Source organism: Chroicocephalus ridibundus, chromosome 2 (assembly GCF_963924245.1).
Source record: "Chroicocephalus ridibundus chromosome 2, bChrRid1.1, whole genome shotgun sequence".
NCBI lineage: Eukaryota > Metazoa > Chordata > Aves > Charadriiformes > Laridae > Chroicocephalus > Chroicocephalus ridibundus.
In genome coordinates this window covers 42,036,122-42,055,085 of record NC_086285.1, presented here as the reverse complement: position 1 = coordinate 42,055,085, position 18,964 = coordinate 42,036,122, and the positions used below count along the sequence as shown (strand labels likewise).

At 38.2% G+C, this 18,964-nt stretch overlaps 1 protein-coding gene across 1 annotated transcript in view; it reads right to left on the bottom strand.

The window, feature by feature from the left end:
• Positions 1–18,964, bottom strand: part of LOC134511359 (ubiquitin-conjugating enzyme E2 E2) — a 225,410-nt gene that overhangs the window by 197,301 nt on the left and 9,145 nt on the right. The window contains exon 3 of the mRNA XM_063325176.1: positions 14,452–14,502. Within this exon, the coding sequence (XP_063181246.1) occupies positions 14,452–14,502 (51 nt within the window). The remainder of the gene's footprint in view (positions 1–14,451; positions 14,503–18,964) is intronic.

Sequence of the window (18,964 nt, the reverse complement as noted above, 5' to 3'; positions counted from 1 at the left end):
ACTTTCTAGGACTGAGATGATGCCAAGAAAAATTCACAGTGGAATGCTATCATCTTCAAACTTGCCACAGAAGGACACAGAATGATATCTGAAATAGTCAGGCACAATGAAAATTTTGAATATGAAATATGAGAAGTTTTGTATTTATTCAACTGACCAAGCAACAGCATAGCTTTATGAATCAAATATCTTCAGATTCTTGTGTAAACTCAGTAACAGTTTGGGGGTTTGCTTTGTTTTTTTCTTCCTGGCCGTGTTTTAGGTTTTGCTTTTTTCTTTTAAAGCTTGCTTGCAACAAATTCAGCAAAATAGATTGAAAAGCAGTAACAACAACTATCATGCAATCGAGTCGTCTCTCCATTACTTATCACACTGCATTATATTTCCGATTCCATTTCTTCATTTCAATCAATAGAGTCTGAAATGATGCTCATTTTGTAGCCTTTTTAATTACTACAATATAAATCCTGAAGTTACTTATCTATACCTTTGATAAACATCTGATAAACATTTTATTCTTTAAAAGTAACGGTCTTCCTGCCAGGTATTTTTCACCTTTTCATATTTGCATAAAGTAAGCTGTAATTGGTTTGGTAGTTTGTACAACATGTGGCACTTGCTGTGCTTCTACAACACATGCATTTAACCAAGAAGAAAAAACAAAAAAAAACATCTTTCCTCTATTTTTTCTTAGTAACTCCGTACAAATGGTTGCTAAAATTAGACATTATCGGTGCCCCTCATGATAAGAAAAATGTAAGCATACACTCGAAGTATTCGTATGAATAACCCAGCTAGACTGCTGCTGTAGTTGGACAGTCTCACATCACTGTGGTACTTACTAATCATCTCTGCATGTTTTCTCTTTGAAACATTGTTCTGTTGCTGAGCTATAACAAACAAACCGTGTATGGCTGATTATGCTACTGCACTAACAATTACAAGTTGGCCCTCTTCCATTTTGTTTGTTAAAATCTTCATTAGTCATCTGGAAAGCTACTAAGCCATACAGAATCTAAAAACGTTACAAAAACGTATGGAAGTGTTTAGGAGTGAAAACAATCCATTTAAGAATTTATGTTTCTTAGCCACGGGACTATAATGCATATTAAATAACAGAATTAACAGGAAAGTGGTCTCTTACCAGTAAGTAATGAACCGTCCTCCTACAAAAGCAATATGCAAATACCTTAGCCAGGAATTTATGGATGGTCATGGCAAAAACCATTCCCTTTACATAAAAAACTAAGGTAAGTTTATTTTATCTTTACTTCTTGAAGCCTTGAAAGTAACTATTCTATAATTTTACTGTGCTTTGTGCAAAGTTGAGACATATTTACAACATAATCTGTCTAGTAGAGTTACATCAGTTATTAATTTAGTCCAAAAAGTGCATCAAATTAACATTCTAAATAAAATAAAAAAAAAACCACCAAACAAACAGAACCCACTTCACTGAAATATTAGCAACAAACAAATCACTGAACATAAACCCTGAAGTTTTCATGTGAATAAGGAAAAAGTCAGTATGGCAGCACAGAAAAGAACAGCAGTACAAGTATGTAGATACAGCTACTGCTGCACCAAAATAAATTAACAATTCTCAAGGCTAAAAGACCCCTGTAGCTAATAATTTTTAAACAGCACAAGAAAACAAAAATCCTCTAGGGGAGCGGCAGGTAGAAAAAAGTACATGGATTCTATTCAATTAAAATATTTCAAAAAGAGGAAAAGCTACACAGTAAAATCCTAATTTTGAAGACTCTAAATTGAAAGGGGGATTGTAAATTAAACAAAGCCAGTCCCAGATTTTGGGACAGGCTCGTGGCTCTCTGCGATATAGGACTACGCTATTGCATACAGCTGACCAGCTCCCTTAAAAAGCTGCTCAGCTACCAGGGATACAAGAAAACCCCCCAACCTACTGATTTATAGTAATATTTGCGTGCTTGTGCATTATTTTTCTGGCCACGGGCCTGCTTACAATTCACCAAATCTAGAGGGAAAAAAATGAAAGTTATCTTTAGAATCAATGTGAGATACGTGGAGCGTGGAGTAACTCCAAGAACTTGCAAAGCATCGTACAAATTGTAAACGTCTCAGATGCACAAGGTCGGGTCACAGTGCATAAGGAGTCACATGTAAGGTAACAGCACAACTGCTAAAAGCAACCACAGACATAAAAGAATTAGGATGTGTTGACAAGAGGAACTCAAGTTTAAAGTATTTCCCCACAACCCACACTGGGGGAAACCCGTTCCTTGTAGTTCTGTAAATACTCAGCATGTTTTTACTACAGCGTCCATCAGTGATATTTATACACAGTGATGACCTCATTCTCTAGCACAGTGAATGAACACGAGAATTAAAAAAAAATATTTTGGTTGTGTATTTATCAGCATTTGGGCTCATTTAAATACTACTTGAATAACAATTATCTCTCAGCTGAGCAGAGCATCAGGTTGGCAGACTGTGCTTCACTTCTTCTCAAAGTGACAATTAACCTTGATATCAGTCTGCAAAGTGCTCTGTACTGGCATCAGAATAAAATTATCATTATCATATAAATCATAAAGATTCTACTGAAACCGAGATGGCTGTCATCCCTCAGCTATTTGTATTCAGGAAGGAGCAAAGCAGGTTGTTGCAGAACATCTTAAAAATGCGTCATCCTACAGCCATCACATTATGGGCTTCTGAGGCTGTATTTGTGGCTACCTAAAAATGTATGCCACACATATATGCCAAAACACTCACAGTTAATATACATTATTAATTAAATATCTCTCAGGGATGTTTGTAATGGAGGAGGTCATTATACTTGAATCTTGAATTTAAATCTGATTTACGCTACAGTAATTCCAGGCTCAAATGAGATTTTTGAGTTGATTATGTGATGCCTATCAGCTAGACAGACCCAATGATATTTGTGGTCACCTGATATTATTCTTCAAGGACTACAGTTTACTAATTAAAAAAAAACAACAAACAAACACAAACCAAAAACAAACAAAAAACCCAAAATGACAATTCAGTTAACACTGGATCAAAATTCAAAATAGTCCTCTTGCACTGATGCCTAATCACTGTGATGATGGACTGTTGAGGAACATACTCGGACAAACAGGATTCTAGTAGTAGTGCCCACAACAGCCCATCAAAATGCCATATTAACTAGATGCTTCTTCCCTTCTAGGCAGCCCAGCTGTGGAGGGAAGGAAGAAAATTGAGTCGTCGTCTCTAAAAACTTCCCACCTTCAAACGTGCAATGACAAGTGACTGTGAAAATGTTTACAGCTGGTTTTGATATGACACTTCATTTTTGTAATGTACACACTGTGTGTCAAAGTGCTTTACTGTTGTTGCTGCTACCGACAGGACATTGCTGCGAGTAGGACACGGCAGCAAAGCAAGCCCTCTTTCAGAAATATTTTTATAGACTGATGGATCTTATCTTATCTGTAACAGAACACAAATAAGACAAACAGCTAATTACAGAGGGACGCATTGGGTGTTGATGTTTCTCCCCATCACTAGAGCTGGCTACTTTCTCTGAGCCAGACTACAGCAGATCTTACACAAGTACCTCAGGAGAGGGAGCGGCAAGATGAAGAACCTGCTCTCTGTACCCTAAGCACAAAGTGACTCCAGAGGATTGTTTTCGGCAGGCAACGTGGCAGATTGTATGCAGGAGACACAAGAAGCCACTGCTGTGCATCTCACCCAGACAGCAAAATCAGTCCTCCGGGATGGAAGAGGTGCCGTGCCAAAAAGTGCACACCCACAAAGTGTTCTGAATTAGCAAACCAGACTGTTTTCTATGATGCCTGGTGCAGAAAAATGAACTTACTCCAGTATAACATGGATTAAGACTAACACTTACCCAGTAATCAAAAGCCAGACACTCTCCCATAATAAATCCAGTCAAGAATGCCATTCTTTTTAAGCTATCCAACAAAATCCGAAATAAGGGGAAGGGTTCATTTTCACTCTAGAAACTCAGTCAAAATTCCTGTGCAACGTTCAAGCCCAGTTAACTCCAGCCAACAGTTTAACCCAGAACACTTAACGAATCCCATCCACGGTTACTTTATGGTACTGCAAAAGGTAGCACTGCATTGACCATAGCGGTTCTGAAACCAGCTTCCTGTGAACCCACCCTGGCTGCAAGCCCCATGTTTGAAACTTCCCCCCGCAGTCTGCAACCCTAGTCAAAATGCCACAGCTATGAGCTTAGCAATCAATTATTTATATCAAGAAATCTGAAATTGCAGGCTAGGCAGACAATTAATTTTTCAATCATAAACTCCTCTGAAAATTAAATGCGTTACAACCATCTTCTTCTGAAGGGTTACAACATGCCTAATTTTAGAGTTAATATATATATTTATCCTATTTAGGCTACCTAAGATATCAAATAGCGAGAGTATACAGAATTTTAAAATTCTCTGGATAACACCTATGACCTTACAGTCGATACCATATAGTTATTCTAAGCATATTGTATTTATCTCAAAAAAAATTTTTTTTTCTATTTAGCTTCAGTATGAAGTCCTAAGTGCTACCTTCTTATGTGTAAACAGACTAATAAATTAGTGTAATAAAACACTTATTTGTCATTTTAGAATTAGAACACCTTAAAATGTAAAATAAATCCAATTTGTTACTACAGGTTTATATGCATTACCCATATAATTATGATTGATGCAGAAGATACTGCACTGGTGTCATAGAAAGAAAAGAATTTACTTTGGCAATTTTAAAGTTATAATAAGAAAGATAATAATCTCTACTAGATTGATGATGTATATTTTCAGTTGTCATTACTGTCATTTCCTACCAAACAGAAGTTAAACTGAACTTCAGCAAATCTTGCAGAAATAAAAAGCCCTTCTCCCCAGAAAAACAACCTGTACTGAAAATGAGACAATCATTTTGAAAGAATAAAATTATTCACTATTTCTCCACTGAAAATAGTATTTTCTGATAAAGAATTTTCATTATGAAATGTCTATAGACAATCCAGAACAAACGCTTTTAAAGGCTCCAAACTTCATTAAGGTTATACTAACTTTTAAATAAAATAAAAAACCAACCAACAAACAACATCCAAATCCAAAAAAAAACTTGAGAAATTTAAGCTTTAAGTTGTCAGCTGTGTCAAGTGTTACTGAAAGAGTAATTGCTGTAACTGTGTACCACTTACTCTTCAAATGTAACTCAATCTCCTAAATTAAGTGCAAACCCTTATATTCCAGTCTTAGCTACAGAGTCACCATCTTGGCCTCCACAATATTTACAACATTAAAAGGCTAAAGTGTCAAGAAAGCATATTATCACTCACCTACAGCCTTCTCTGGGCACAGTATGCATCTCAAGTTAATAAAGGCCACATAAATATGGCTTTTGTGCAGAGCAGACAGTAATTTATGTATTTAATTACATATTTCTCCCTAAAAAACAGAAACAGTTGGCTCTTTGCTATTTTTGTTAACATTAATCAGAGGAAACTTCAGATTCTGGCATAAATTTGACTATCGTATAAAAGGTAATATTTAAAATACATAATGCCTTACCACACAAACACGAGCTGCCATATGTGAGGCACTGCTAAGCATGGTTTCTATTAAGCCGACACACAGTAACTGGCTTCTTTCCAAGCAACATGGAAGTGTTTAAAAAACCCTGTTTAATCCAATTCCACAGCTTTGAAACAAAAATAAATTAAAGTGCTGCAAGAACTGTTAAAATGAAAAATTAAAGGCATGTAAATAAGTGAAAAAAATAAATTGTCAGTGAAAATGAAAACAAAGATTATTTCAAGTAGATAACTTAATTGTAATTAGCAACATTTGGCATGTGTTATGATATGATTCAAAGCTGCAGCCAATTAGATACCCCAAAAAGCTTGTAACAAAGCTGCAAATGTGTAACTACAGCATAAATAAGTTTTATTGCACAACAAGAAAACAGCACCCAGATCAATTTCATAGTTTGTTTCCGAAACACTGTAAAGTATGCTCTGTTACTAGTTCATGGGCTTTTAGTCTTAAACTGCAGCTTTTCTGCCAGGAGATTTTGGAAAACAATTTCATTAAATTCAGACTATTAATTGTAAATCTGTACACATTGTGTGGATACCAAGAATAAAAGATAAATTACAGCATTGCCTTAAACTGTCATGCCTATGTAGCAACAAAACAAAAACAGCAACAATAAAAAAGCCAAAACAAAACAAAAAAAAAACCCAAAATAATAAAGTGTGTAAGTTAACAGCTGTTAAAAAGCTGTAGAATTATGGTATTGGAACTTGGAAAGATTGATCTTTTTATTTTTTTTTAATAGATTTCCAAGCAGAGAGGAAAACACTATTTTTTCTTTGGAAGGAATAAGAGGTACACATAGAATTCAGGAAATAACATGAATTTGTCAGATGCTTTTTAAAAGTTTTCTTAAAAAGGAAACGATTTTTAAGTATTACATGGAAGATCAGAGTTTAAATTCTCATCAACTGTGGATGTACTGAAGACAACAGCATTAGGCACTTCTGAGATTGCGCCATTTATTTAAGGAAACAAATACTTCATTATCAGTAATACCGTCAATCCCAACCAACAGACAAAGTACCTTCCATTTCCCCCATTTATTCAATAATGAGTAATTTACTAAAGGGTAATGAGTTGCTAATAAAAGCATGTTTCTTACATGATTACCATGAAATGGCAGTGACTGCTTGTTCGGTGCAGTAGTACCTACTACAGTCACAATTTCAAATAACTCTGCTCTATCAATTTCTGTAAAGAAATTTATCCTTATGTAGTTTTTACACAAGACATTAGTCTACATTTCGGGAAAAAAAAGAAAAAAAAAATCGGGAACAAGCCCCACAGAAATAGCTAACTAAATTTGAAAGCAACACATTTAGATATTTCTTTGCAAAGTCTCTTAAAAATGATGCAAAGCCTCGGCCAACGTGGTTTTGTCTCCCTTGCGGGCAATCACTGTTTATTTAACACACTTCTTTTAGGGTTTCGGGGGGGGGGGGGGGGTGATGGTGGGGGGTTGGTTTGGTGTTTTATGAGGACTGTATTGAGGCGATTACAAAAACATGCATATATAATATCAGTTTAATGTTATAAACCAAATTCAGGCTCCTAGGAGGGGAAAAAAAAAAAACAAGCCAACAATTTTGTGTAGCTATGTAGGAGAGGGCAAAAGAAATGTCTATGGAAGGTAGTCTGAAAAATTCTGGAGCTGAAAGCATTGGGGACTGCCCTTGTACTTCCTAGGAGACTGACTTACAAAGACCAGCTGCAACTCGATGTGAAAACACTGGAAGAAAATGTCTTTCTTCAGAATTCCCCATGCTAAAAGCATCAAAGGGTTTCTCTTTACCCTTGTTACAATCCTCCACTCCACCTTCCCCACACTTGCAATTTAAACTGGAGCTTTACTAATGTTCTACACTAAGCAGACTGCAAATATCCCTTCCGTGTCCATCACAGGCTCCTTTTTGGGCACTTTTCTGCCCTTTCCTGCTTCAAGAAAGGGGCAAATGATCATCACAACCCCTCCTTACGCCCCGATCTCCACACATTTCTCTGCTTCAGCTGCCCCTTGGGGATGCTCTCTGGCATCCTTCGACCTTCCAAATCTGCACACACGCAGTGCTCACTGAAGTGGTCTTATACTTCTCTAATACTATTTTCTCTTTTCTAGTCCTCCAGAGAGAGGAGCTGTCATCATTTGACAACTGGGAGAACTGGCAGAAATCACGGGGAAGTATCGTTGTGCTAGGGGGTATTAATGGGTGTTGTCAGCCAGTTCCTTACGTCATCATCAGTGAGTGAAGCTGCCGGTTGTGGCAAGCAGCCAGAGGCAGGCTCCTTTTACTGCTTTTTTTTTTTGCCCTTTTTTTTTTTTTTATTCTTTTTCCCCTCCCATCTTCATGAAAGTACCCAAGGTTTGTGGCCACCAATGCCCGCAATGCATCCTAAAGCTTTTGAGTGCTGCATCTAATCAATCCTAATATCAGCCCACAACCACAAGCAGAAAAGGAATCAAGTAGATATTCATAATTCAGTTTATTCGATAAAAAAAAAAGCAAGCTCAGTGCTGTCTAATAATTTTTCATATCAAACATACATTCGCGAAGATATCAGATCACTAAAGAAACATCAGCTATGTTTTACATAGCCTTCCAAGTGCACTGCATCTTGACACATGGAAGACCCATGAAAAGAAACATCTGTGTGTTATTTTTTAAAAACAGATGCTTTGTGAACAACATGACATTGAAAGGTCTAGAGTCACTTTTAGAGTGAAAACAAACAGATATTTTTTAAAAATGGTTTAGTATAGTTACATGCTTCAGACCTTAAAGCACAAGTGACATTGTCCTGCACTGTCTTAAAAGAAAACAGCTGAAGGAATTAAAAGATTACATATTAAAAAGTAACCTGACACTTTTTATCTGAGGTACTTCAAGGTACCAAGGTAATAAATTTTAAAAACCCACCAGTTATAAAAAACAGGCAAGCTAACTCAAGTGATAAAATATAGTGTAGTTGCTATTATAAAATATAATCCCAGTGCGATCGTTAACTCGCATGTTTTTGGGACATGTTTCTTGTTGCTTTTGAAGCAGAAAGGGAATAAAAATTAAAAAATAAAGCAGTTGCAATGAGCACTCAAATACATTTTACATTAATTCTTATCCTCAAATGAATGTTGATACATCATAGATTTAAAAACAACAGGATTCTGCACTTTAATATCAACTGCTTCTATGCATATCTTTTTGATTAAGTTTTGCTATTTGGTGTAAATTCTTAAGAAGCCTAGCCATGCAAAGTCATATACAATTTTCTGTGTCACATTTTCTCCGGAAGGTTATAGAAAACTAGCAGCACATCAAAGTAAACCTATACAGGTAGAAGGTAAACTTCATGGGTAACGTAATGTAACGAACAGGAAGAGACATGAGATTCATACCAAGGAGGCTGGAAATGTTTGCAAGGTAAAACATTCAAAGGAAGCATTCTGTATTCTGGTTTTCATCCCGCTCGCACATTAGCATCACATGCATGGCAGTCATGTGCCTATGGCAACAGACCGATGCATCCCTAACTCAAACAATCAAAATCACTGATTACAGTTCCTTTTAAAATAAAAATCTAAACTGCTAGATCTTAGGGGTTTTTTCCACTTGAATTTTGTGCCTACGTCCTCCTTCGGGGAAACCCCCATCAGAAGAAACAGGATTAAGCCTTTCCTTAGCCAGAGGAGCCACTATACTCCCATACTCCTTCTAAGCGATATGACAACCATGCATATGGTGCTGATCACCCTTTGTGCTTCCAGAGTTTTATGAAGGAACCAGCAAATAAAGCCACACTGTTCTGTGCCTATGCTACCCTAAAATTTCTTCTTTTGTTACAGAGCAAAGAGGCACCTCACTGAAGTAGCCTGTGCAGTCTGCACAAGAGTTAAAAAGAGCTCAACAGGCAATCTAATGGTAGTGAAACAGGTAGTGGACCCTACCTAAGCAGATGCAGTGTTACTGAGCAAGTACTTAATGCTACTAAAATCATTAAGTAAACTCTCTGTGCAAGCCTAAGGAGACTAACCAATGAGAAGCAAATTTAGGTTAAGCAAATTGTGTTAAAAACAGAATCATTCCAGCACCCAAGAGGAATCAGTTTTGCATTCTGCATTTGGAAAAAGTATTATTCTGCTTTCTCCAAATGTTTTCACATTTATTCAAATATTTTAAAGAAACATATATAACCAGGATTATTCAGACACACACCCCCCCAAGTAAAACTGGCATTGTGAGCGTACAGTCTGAAAAACTGTAAAGCATCTCTTTGCTCACGTTGGAAAGCTATGTGAGTGCCCCGCGTGCTTGTGTGTGTGCGCACACACACATAGGGAAGAGGGGAAGATTCCCTTAACACATTCCTCGAGTGAGAGGGAAGGAGACTCGAGCAGGCCAGGGCAACACAACAGATACTTGCTGTACCGGCTGCTCTCAGTCCCTACACCTCTATCTCTCTCCATCTTAGAGCAAGGCTGACAATCTTCTCCCTCACGGTCTTCCCATGAAATTGTGCTAACATCTTTTTTCTGCTCCTGATGCTTTTGCCATCTCCTTAGCTTTAAAGCAGCACTAGACAAGAGTTTAAACAAATGGCCCCAAGAACAATAACTTAAATTGATGGAATTCACATAATCCTTTAGAGCTGTAAAGATCACGACCCCACCATTTCAGCAAAAACCGAGCCAGAGCAATATTGAACAGGAACGTCGGACTCCATACAGTCATTAACAGCACAAGAGACATCCATGAGGCACACTGACCTCTCTCCCCAAGCCAAGATGAGTAATTTGCCATTACACTTGGCTCTTCTCTGCATCACCCCCCGCCCCTGCAAAAACGTGTTTTAAGTCTTTTCAATGTGATTAGTTTCACTCGCAAAATACTAGGATCAGATATGTTGGTTGTTTCTCGATTTTGCAGAAAGGAAAGCAGGAATTAATGCAATGATTCCAAACTAATGGAAGAGATAAGACTACATGCAGGGTTTTCAATTGATTGTTTTGCAATGGGAACCAGACAATTTGCCCACTAAGCTGCACAGTCCTTTATATTTCTGAGCCTCAAGCATCACACACATTTCTACAGGGGAAAAAGAAGTAAAATGCATACACATAAAAGGAATTTTGAGTAAATACACAAAAAAGAGAAGAATGGTGACAAATATGCTAGAGAACATCAAAAGAAAACACGAAGAAGGAAGATGGGGAACAACAGTGACTTAATAGGAAAATTTTGATTGCTCCAAGTGGTGTCCACAGAGAGCTGCTATTCGCTTTGTGCTGGCTCTCGTTGTTTCCAGCTGCTAAGTTCACATTGAAAGAAGCTAAAAATACATTAAATACTTTCCAAATATTATTTTCCCATGTAAGCAATTGGTATAAGTTGCCACAGAGATGTTGTTCTCTTGCCAGTGAGAAGGGAAATAGTATACAATGCTGACAATAGAAGTTGTATTCTATGAAATCTATTGTCTTAGACAAGATGCAGTCCAAAATATGGGAAAGTCTGAAAAGGCGGTATTTTAGCTAAAAGAATTCCCCACGATGTTCCTCTTCCAGTAAGGCAATGTATGAAAATGATACTTAAAGATGAGCGCTTTATCGCCCATGAGAAAAGGTATATTCTGCACTACTGAGAGGTACAATACATGCAACATTTCTAGCAATCAAGATTCAGTGTTTCAATGAGGAGGAAAAAGAAGAGAAGCATGGCAAACGTCTACAATTGAGGTATACTGTCTCCTGACAAACTAAAATTTCACAATGCTGCAGATTTAAAACACAAATGTACCTGCTTAGCATTCAGGACTCTGACAGTAAATACAGCTCTTTACAAAAGTAAAGGGGGAGGGGGAGGGATGGGACACAACACATACCAAAAAACATCCAGTTCTTTCTGTTAAATATGAAGTATAACAGGCTTTTTTATGACATGCCTTCCTCCAAAAATAGCAATGACTCCACTGCTTAACTCCCACACGTCCCCCGGCTTAACTTTTTGACACTTAGAACACTATACATTCTCAGTCCTAAGGAATGATCCAAAGTTTGGGGAGTCGAGAGGACTTTCCATTGCCCAGAACCCAAACTACAGAATATTTGGAGGGAGGCGACTCAGATTTCTTTTAACATTAAAACTTCTTTTAAAACCAAATGTGACAGATTTTATAGGAACTCTGAAATCCACAGCTTACCACAGTTTTGGAAAGATGCTGCAAGTCGCAGCAGCGATAATCTGCCAATTACAAGGCACACGTGTGAGCAAGACTTTTTTTGTCTTCCAGACAAACAAGAAGATTATACAGCCTATTCTCTTCATGGGGATGAGGCAGGGGAAGCGTTAAGATTGCAGCTGCTGCAGAAGTGGAGGCTGCAACTCCCTCGGAGCTTGTACCGACTGTGTAGCCTAGCATGCCATCAAGGGATGCTACTGTACTACAGATACTGTTCCATTTGGGGTTTTTTCCTGAATGAGACAAACCTGAAGCTTTGGCCTGCTGTAGTTAACGGAAAGTCCTGCAACATACCTTGCAATATTCCACCTAAGTTCCAATTCAGCTCAATATCCTGCCTATCAGAAGTTTCCTAAATAACTACTTAGAGAGTATTCTCGAATAATACAGCTTTCCTTCATGTCTTCTGTGACATGTAGTTTTGAGATTTATCACATTCCTATTGCCCGATCATGATTTATTTTATGTATAAAAGAGGACACATAGTGAAGATTATCTGGAATCACAACCATTTCAAGTAGCCTACGTCTGTAAGGAACTTATCTTTATGAAATATGCTTTTTAAATAGAAAATCTAACACCCGTTATAACAATGATGTAAATTTCACTAACACCAAGAAAGGACATATGAATACTTTAGGGTAAGAAATACTGTACTATAGCTTGTCTTTCCTCATTATGCTGAAGAGTCATGTCTGGCTGATGTATTTATTTTGTAATGTTTAACTATAATAGAAAATAGATGAAGTTCAAATGAAAACACTGTTTAGACTATGTCAACAGAGCATAAAACTAAATGAAGTGATTCCGTATTGACTATAAAAACATATTTGCTAATAGTAAAGCTACTAATGGTTATCTATCAAGATCACAACATGAAATAATTCTGAATCTTAAGAACTGTGTTAAAGCAGCAGACACACCAAGTTAGATGTAATTTTTTGATTTTGCAAGACATCATCATGCAGTGCACATTATTGCTATTTTACCATTAGTGTAAATAATTAAAAAAACAAACAAACACACACACACAAACAGGAAATCTCCAGTACACTTTCGGTTGGTTTTTGGTTTTTTTTCAAAATTGCAAGTCACCAATGGGCTTTCCACTAAGACAGCCAATGCTCACTTTACACTTGCTAGCAAAAGAAAATCAAATAACACTATCTTGTATACTGAAACAACTGCTTTGTTACAAAGGGAAGGATTCAGAAAACTAGAACAAATGACACTGCTGTAAAAACTATAAGCCTTTTAGACTCAGTTCAAAGACTTATGCATTCTTCTACAACAGACTGAAGTTTTATATTCATCCCAGCAAATCAATCCACTAATAGGCATCAGTCATCAACACCTAAGTAAAGATCTGCCATTTGAAACAGCTTTGATGTGATGGAACACTCGCACACAGTCGTAAGTATGACAGAACAGCTTAGCTATTAAAATGTTTTATCTAGCAAAGAACTGTTCATCCTAATTGACTGAAATACTCTTTGAACGCTATTATTGCAAGGCTACTTCACCACGCAGCGCTTTAGTACATAGCCACTTGACTTATATCTTGAGATCCTGCGCAACCACATCAAATCTTGTTAGAATATTTTCTCACACATACTTTTGTCAAGAGACCAAAACAATAAAGCTGACTGTCATTTTTACTACCAGTTGCTTAGTTAATTCGATACTGAAACGTACTGGGATTCATTATAAAAGCTGCATGCAATCAGCCATTTCTATCAATCTTTCTTTTTTACTGCACTAATAGAATGAATCCTACTAACCACATCAGTTGAAAGGGGTTGGCAGGACTGGATGGAAGCGATTCCTCTGCACCGAGCCCGACCTCTCGGCGCGAGAGATGGGGTGGCAGGGGCTCCTTTAAGCAGCGCTGTGCAGCCCTGGCCCAGCTCCAGCACTGCCCATATGTCAAGCTGACAGATAAGAAGCCGGAGACAGCCATCTGAAAACAACTATATACCGGCCCCGGCCACCAGGCAGAGCCAGGGTTTCTAGGCCTACCTCATTACTCATTTCAAAGCCAATTTTAAACACACCGAAAGTAAACCATACCTGACCAAAAAAAAAAAAAAAGCACCAAAACACAAGCACAAAGTCATTGTTAGAAAGGCTATGCGACAATATACTCTATTTCAGGAAGTTTCCACTGAATATCGTAATCGATCACCAGAAACACAGTCGGAAGATTAACAATAGTTCATGCCTATAACATTTTTCCTTCTCCATTATATTCACAGTCTGTTAACAATTTGCAAGAAAAAGGAATCAAACATACCAGCAACTGCCACCAAGATTACATTTTACAGAATCAAACAAAATGCTATTGATTTAATACCTCAAATGAAGGGTGATTTGATTTTTACCCTGTATCTATTAACACATCATAGAGTTCATCAGTTTTTACCATTATTTTTGTTACCAGGAAGAATGTCATATCAATTCCTTGTATGTAAGCAAACTCTATCAGCTTTTATTCCAAAATTACTAAGTAATCAGCACAAAGGAATAGATAAAATTTACTCCAGTCCCCTATGCAATTTCCATAATTCTATATATTCCATTTCCATATTCCAAATTAATAAAATCCAGGTGAACTTACCTACAGTTTGGAGGAGGGTCTAATGTAATTTCTGCAAGTTCTTTCTGAATTCTTAAGAGAAAAAAAAATATTATCAGAACTTTTTTGCAATATATTTCTTTCAACTTTATGAACATTTCTATAGCAATCAATAATAATAAAATATAATTCTTACCATTTATGATGGAAAGCTGATGCTATAAGGTTTCATGAAACTGCTCAAGAAAACATTGAACTAAAAATCAAATCTCTTCTGAAAAACAAGCCTCCAATTTGGGACAAATTACACCATGAGCAGGCAAATCAAAAATCCCACTTTTCTGTAAGTCGGGGCTCTCAGTGCCTTTGCTCACACAACAATTAAATGTCTCATATACCCTCCTTCTCTATTTCCCCTCTGCCTCCACGCCTCTGTGCTGGTTTTGGCTGCAGGAGAGTTAATTTTCTTCATAGTACCTAGTATAGGGCTATGTTTTGGATTTGTGCTGGAAACAGTATTAATAATGCAGAGGTATTTGTGTTGTGCTTACACAAAATCAAGGCCTTTTCTGCTCCTCTCACCGCCCCACCCGCGAGTAGGCTGGGGATGCACAAGAAGTTGGGAGGAGACACAGCTGGGACAGCTGACCCCAACTGACCAAAGGGCTATTCCATACCATATGATGTCATGCTTAGTATAGAAAGCTGGGGGAAGAAGGAAGGGGGAACGTTCAGAGTTATGGTGTTCCTCTTCCCAAGTAACCATTACATGTGATGCAGCCCTGATATCCTGGAGATGGCTGAACACCTGCCTGCCAGCGGGCAGTAGTGAATGCATGCCTTGTTTTGCTTTGCTTGCATGCACAGCTTTTGCTTTACCTATTAAACTGTCTTTAACTCAACCCACAAGTTTTTCCTCACTTTTACTGTTCTGATTCTCTCCCCCATTGCAACTGGGGGGAGTGAGCGAGCGGCTGCGTGGTGTTTAGTTGCCAGCTAAGGTTAAATACGACATCCTCATAGCTCTTGCTCACCAGAATACTTAACTTCTTAAGGTATTCTGTACTGGCAGGGCAAAAAAGCCAGCTTCAGAGAATAGTTGTCTCAGCTTCCTGGAAATAGCCCATCCCAGTCTTCTCCATAACCTCCTCCTGAGTATCGAGGGGCTGCTAACACGTCCCTCCAAAGCCTGTCCTCAAAGGGAATTGTTCCAGCTCCCTGGTCAGGCTGGGGACCTGCCGCTGGACCTGCTCCAACATGTGTCATCTTTGCACTGGGGGGCCCAAAATCGGGTACACATTATTCCAGATGCAATCTAATGAGGGCTGAGCAAAGGGAGATAAATCACGTTACCTACTGACTATGCTCCTGTTAATACAGCCCAGAAGGCAGTCAGTCTTCGTCGCTGCCTCACCTCGAGGTTGCTATCTGCCAGGGCCCCCACGTCCTTCTCGGCAGAGCTGCCCCCCAGCCTGCATCATTATGTGGGATTAGTCCTTCCCACATGCATGATGTTACGTTTCTCCTTGTTGAATTTCACAAGTTCCCTTTCAACTCTTGCTTGGAGGTCTCTCCAAGCAGTGGCCCTGCCCCTGTGTGTACCAACTGCTCCCCCCCAACTTGCTGTCATCTGCAAACTTGAGAGCGCGCTCTGCCATATCCTCCAGGTCACCGATGAAGACGTGAAGCTGGGCAGGTCTCCAGCACAGATCCCAGCAGTACTGAACTCGTTACAGGCATCCTGCTGGAGGTCTTCTTCCAGGCAGAGCAATTTTGTTGTTAAGGATTTCTGGGTATTCCCAGGCTGATGATCCCATGCCAAGTACTTGATTTCCTGATCTATGCCACATCTGGCAATACAGGCTCTTTTCCGTTATACCAGTGTCTACATGAGAACCAGTATATCTGCCTCTGAAGAAATTTAAACATGCAGAGTAGGAGTTTACAGAGTTCCCAAAGGAACTTGTAGGAGGTTACAGTTCCCAAAGACTTGCCAGAGTATGATGCCATAAGCAGGACTGCAATGGCCACCTTACCTATGAACTATACCCAGGGCTTTTCCAAAGTCTACTTCAGTGCAAAAACATTAACATTTAGAAGGAGGAAGGAAAAGAAAAACAGTTAAATGTACCCTCAGTATTTTCTTCTTCCCATCTCCTTCATGGGATTTCACGTACAGGAGCAAACTGCTATTCCTGTTATTCCGTACACTAAGAAAGAAAACCTGCACAATAATACCACTGAAATTCCTGAGATGCATGCTAAAGCCACAACCCAAAATTTCAGGCCTGACCTGAAGTACACACATATCTTGTTAAAAATGACTGCCACCCATTTTGCACACAAGCAAAGAAAATGGTTTATCAAAATAAACATTCAGTTACATTGGCATATATAACATAAAAATGAGCAGTCTGATTCTCTATATGTTAAGATCCAAACACAATCTTAAATGCTAAGGAGTCTCACAGCCACTATCAAAATTCCCCTTATGCCACTATGAGTTGATTTTATGGCTATAATGAATAAATGAACCAAAGGAAGTAGAGAAACCCTAATCCTTTATCATTCACAGTCTGAAATAATTAGGACACACGTGGGCAAGATTTATAGGTAGAGGTAATAATCATTTATTAGACCACCGACATCACTGAAAAGATAAAAACACTCTTTCAGATGCTTAGCTTTTCTTTTAACCTCTATGCACTCCATACATACACACACACACTAGTTACTTCTGTAGAGGGGGAGAAATTCAATGTTTATTTGCTTTTTCTACTCATTGAAATATTTGCATCTCCAGTACATCCAATTTCCCCAATAAATATCATTCCTTTCTTTTAAAAATACAGGCACGGGCTGCTTAATCAATATTTGCAGCAAGTCATTGTAGTAACGCTGAAAATCCACCACATTTTTTAAAAGGGAAAATCCAATCGGTGAAGCCTAAACACAATGAACATGTTGCTTTTAAAAAGTTACTCCATTTAAAAAAGCCTAACAGTTCACACCTTTTAGAAGGGAGATCTTGCAAGTGTGGGAGCTGCTTAAAATATTTCTTCTGTATATGACAAATTTCTACTGTGTTTTTGAAAAGTATTCTATCACAAATTCGAATAATAGAAAACCTACATAGCATGGAATCTTCAATTTCATGTTTAATGTGTTGTTTTGCTTTTTCTGCCTTTTGGGAAGTTACAGAATGATGGCATTGAACTTCTATAGAGACAGAGATTACTCCTTTGCTTTACAAATATCAGTAAGAGCAGCTAATATTTCACTGCACTACGATGAGTCCGAGACGCATCAAGAATGGATTGACAAGTGCAGCTTAAGTCCTAGATCAAAAACCTTATATTCTTCCTCCTAAATCCTAGCCCATGTCCCTTCCATTCTGAAAACAAAAGGGTGTACAGAGCTCTCTCCTTCTCCCCTTCTATTCTAGTTCAACCCAAAATTTCTACCTTCCAATGCCGAGAGCACTAAAATGGTCCTTTTTCAAGCTTTTCTGTGATTGAGCAAAGAAGAACAAAATACCTTTCAACTTTGAGCGATAAAAATTGATCAGATGGTACTTTCTATTTATGTTCAAAAGTCCTAATTGCTTTTGCAAGCATCTAAGATAAAGAGATGTTTCATTCATGATTATTTTTATACATACAAGATACAACATACCAATACGATACTGTCCATCAGTTGTTCTGCAGCAAGTTGTCTGTGTTTATCCTCCTGCTCTGTGGCATCCCAAACTAAAATTAATGTATACCTTACACCCCTTTTGTTGCAACCTTAATTTACCTTGCATTCATGCTGAGAGCACGTTCATAACCAGCTTCTGTAGAGCAGCTGAGACGCCATAGCTTGTTCACATGGCACAGCATTCAAAGTTACAATTAAATCGTCAGACAACGTCCCAGAGCGCCTTGCACTGATAGAGACCTCCAATGTGCAAGCTGGCCTTTGTCTGCACGAGTTATTCCACTGCCCTGGCACTTGTTTCATATCTCCATTGAGTTGCCCTCAGAATCTGGCATAGGAGAGGATGTGCCTCATTTCCTTCACTGACCACAGAGGGTTCACCGCAAGAACATGTGGCCTCTGGCAACAAAACATTTTTTGCAGGGTCCTTTCTGGCATCTCTTTCTTTGGATCTTCTGCCCCACTAGTTATGTTTAGCTATGTCAGAGAGGCCAAATTAAAATCATTATATATATCTGGTTTATATTTAAACTAATGACATACCGGTTTACTATATAGTGGGGAGTGGGGTGATGGCAGGGGGAAAAGCCCTTGCTAGTAATCAAAGCCCTGGGCTGTACACATAGGACGTTTAATTTGCAATGTCAGATCTGATAATCTTTGTTTGGTCTCAGAGAAGTCATTTGACCTCTCTGTCTCTCATATATATATATACACAAACACATAAAAATATTTTACCCCTCCATTTTACTAACAGAAAAGAACAAACATAGCTGCCTTCCAGTTATAGTGCAAAGGTTAATCTACCCATAAATTCAGAAGCATGAAAGTACATTGTGGATTTCAAATATTATTA